Source organism: Penaeus chinensis, chromosome 23, assembly GCF_019202785.1.
Source record: "Penaeus chinensis breed Huanghai No. 1 chromosome 23, ASM1920278v2, whole genome shotgun sequence".
NCBI lineage: Eukaryota > Metazoa > Arthropoda > Malacostraca > Decapoda > Penaeidae > Penaeus > Penaeus chinensis.
In genome coordinates, this window is record NC_061841.1 from 8,085,531 (window position 1) to 8,088,030 (window position 2,500).

Below are 2,500 nucleotides of genomic sequence, written 5' to 3' on the forward strand. Positions count from 1 at the left end.
AACAAAACAAACGAAACAAGCTCACTCACTCCCCCCCCTCCTCCCCACCATTCCATTCCAGATGACAAACACACAAATACACAAACACGCAAATCCATAACAAAACAAAGAAAACAAACTCACTCACTCTCCCCTCTCCTCCCTCCTTTCCAAACACACAAATCACAAACAAAACAAACAAAACAAACTCACTCACTCTCCCCCCTCCTCCCTCATTTCCAAACACACAAATCACAAACAAAACAAACTCACTCACTCTCCCCCTCCTCCCTCCTTCCCAAACACGCAAATCCCAAACAAAACAAACAAAACAAATGAAACAAACTCACTCACTCTCCCCCCTTCTCCCTCCTTTCCAAACACACAAATCCCAATAAAAAAAAAAAAAAAAAAAACTCACTCACTCTCCCCTCTCCCCCCCATTTTTTTCCAGATGGTGAACACACAAACACGCAAATCTCAAACAAAACAAACAAAACAAACGAAACAAACTCACTCACTCCCCCCCTCTCCTTCCTTCCTTTCCAGATGGTGAAATGCGACCCCCGCCACGGCAAGTACATGGCCTGCTGCCTCCTGTACCGCGGAGACGTCGTGCCTAAGGATGTCAACGCCGCCATTGCCACAATCAAGACCAAGCGCTCTATCCAGTTCGTGGATTGGTGCCCCACCGGGTTCAAGGTGAGAGGAAGAAGTGGGGATTGGGGTGGATTGGGGTGTGGATGGGTGGGTTGGGAGGTTGAGGGCGGGGTGGATTGGTGATTGGTGTGTGGATGGGTGGATTGGGTTTTCAAGGTGAGAGGAAGAAGTGGGGATTGGGGTGGATTGGTGTGTGGATGGGTGGGTTGAGAGGTTAAGAGCGGGGTGGATTATTGATTGGTGTGTGGATGGTGGATGGGGTATTCGAGATGAGAGGAGGAAGTGTGGATTGGTGTGGATTCGTGATTGGAGTGCGGATTTTTGGAGATTAGCGGGGGGGGGGGGGGCGGAGGTTGGTGCCCCACTGGGTTCAAGGTGAGAGGTGGAGGTGTGGATTGGTATTTGAATAGTTTGGTGGATTGGTGATTTAGGAAGTGTGGACTGGTGGATGTAGAGATTAACTGGTGATTCAAGGTAAGGAAGTGTGGATTGGGATTCGTGATTGGCGTGTGGATGGGTGGATTTCGAGAATCGAGGGGGGGGGGGAGGTTGGTGGATTGGTTGATTAGATTGTCAGTTGGATTTAGAAACTCGAGAGACGTGTGTGGATTAGTTGATTGGGTTGTTTGGTGGATTGGTGATTGTGTAATCTGATGATTGGTGACGAAGTAGTTTTGGTAGATAAGTAATTTGGTAGTTAAGTGGAGATTGGCTTGATGACTAGGTCGTTTGGTGGTTTGCTGATTAGGTAGTTTAATGGATTGGCAGTTGGGTAGTTTGGCTTGGTGATGAGATCTGTGTTTCTCTTTCAGCTTCTGTCTTTGATTATCTTACTCTCGTCTGTTTGTCTTTGTCTGTCTTTAATGCGTGAGACGTCGACCAGGTGATTGTCTATTAGTGTTTGTTTGCTTTTTGTCTGTTTGTCTTTATTTCTCTTTCTTTATTTCTCTGTCTAGTCATTGTCCTTTATCTGTTTCGTTATATATCTGTATCTCTCGCGTCTTCACTCTTTTCCTCTCTCTTTCAGTTCTTAAGAGCGCCCTTAAGATATGATATGAGTTATGATTTGTTTGTATTCTTATTTGTGTTTAGCAATGTCTATTTATAGATTGTACGTCACTATGACCATTTTTGGAATATATATCTTTAAGAGTTGTAATGTTTGTTTATAAATTTTACGTCACTGTTTACTATTGGAATATTTGTGTACCTTATATATACGTTTTCGAAGAGACCTTCATTATAGGAAATGTAATATAAAGATATTAATTACATAATCCAAGCAGCTACCTTCGGTGTGAAGTCTAACCTTTCAAACAAGAAAACTAATCTTTCTTGGCCTGATTCATAGAGTACTAATCAAACCAGCATTTACTTAGCAACTACCAAAAAAAGTAAATAAGCCAGTGGAGAAAATTGACCATGACCCGCTCTGACCCGTTCTAGGTGGGCATCAACTACCAGCCACCGACAGTCGTCCCCGGCGGTGACCTCGCCAAGGTCGCTCGCGCCGTGTGCATGCTTTCGAACACCACCGCCATCGCCGAAGCGTGGGCGCGCCTCGACCACAAGTTCGACCTCATGTATGCCAAGAGGGCGTTCGTGCACTGGTACGTGGGCGAGGGCATGGAGGAGGGCGAGTTCTCCGAGGCCCGTGAGGACCTGGCTGCCCTGGAGAAGGACTACGAAGAGGTGGCCATTGACAGTATCCTGGAGGGCGAGGAGGAAGGCGGCGACGAGATGTAAAGAGGCGGAGTGAGAAGTCGGAAATATACGTTAATAAAGGAGAATAATGATGAAATAAAAGTAAAAAAACAAAAAAACAAGTGAATTCGAGGAAGAATTCGGTGGATTGCACTGT

At 45.6% G+C, this 2,500-nt stretch overlaps 1 protein-coding gene across 1 annotated transcript in view; it reads left to right on the plus strand.

Moving 5' to 3' along the window:
- The window catches only part of LOC125037299 (tubulin alpha-2/alpha-4 chain-like), a 28,494-nt gene that overhangs the window by 25,253 nt on the left and 741 nt on the right, over positions 1–2,500 (plus strand). The window contains exons 7-8 of the mRNA XM_047630367.1: positions 529–681; positions 2,086–2,500. The exon at positions 2,086–2,500 is cut by the window's right edge and continues 741 nt beyond it. Coding sequence (XP_047486323.1) covers positions 529–681; positions 2,086–2,385 — 453 coding nt within the window. The 3' untranslated portion in view covers positions 2,386–2,500. The remainder of the gene's footprint in view (positions 1–528; positions 682–2,085) is intronic.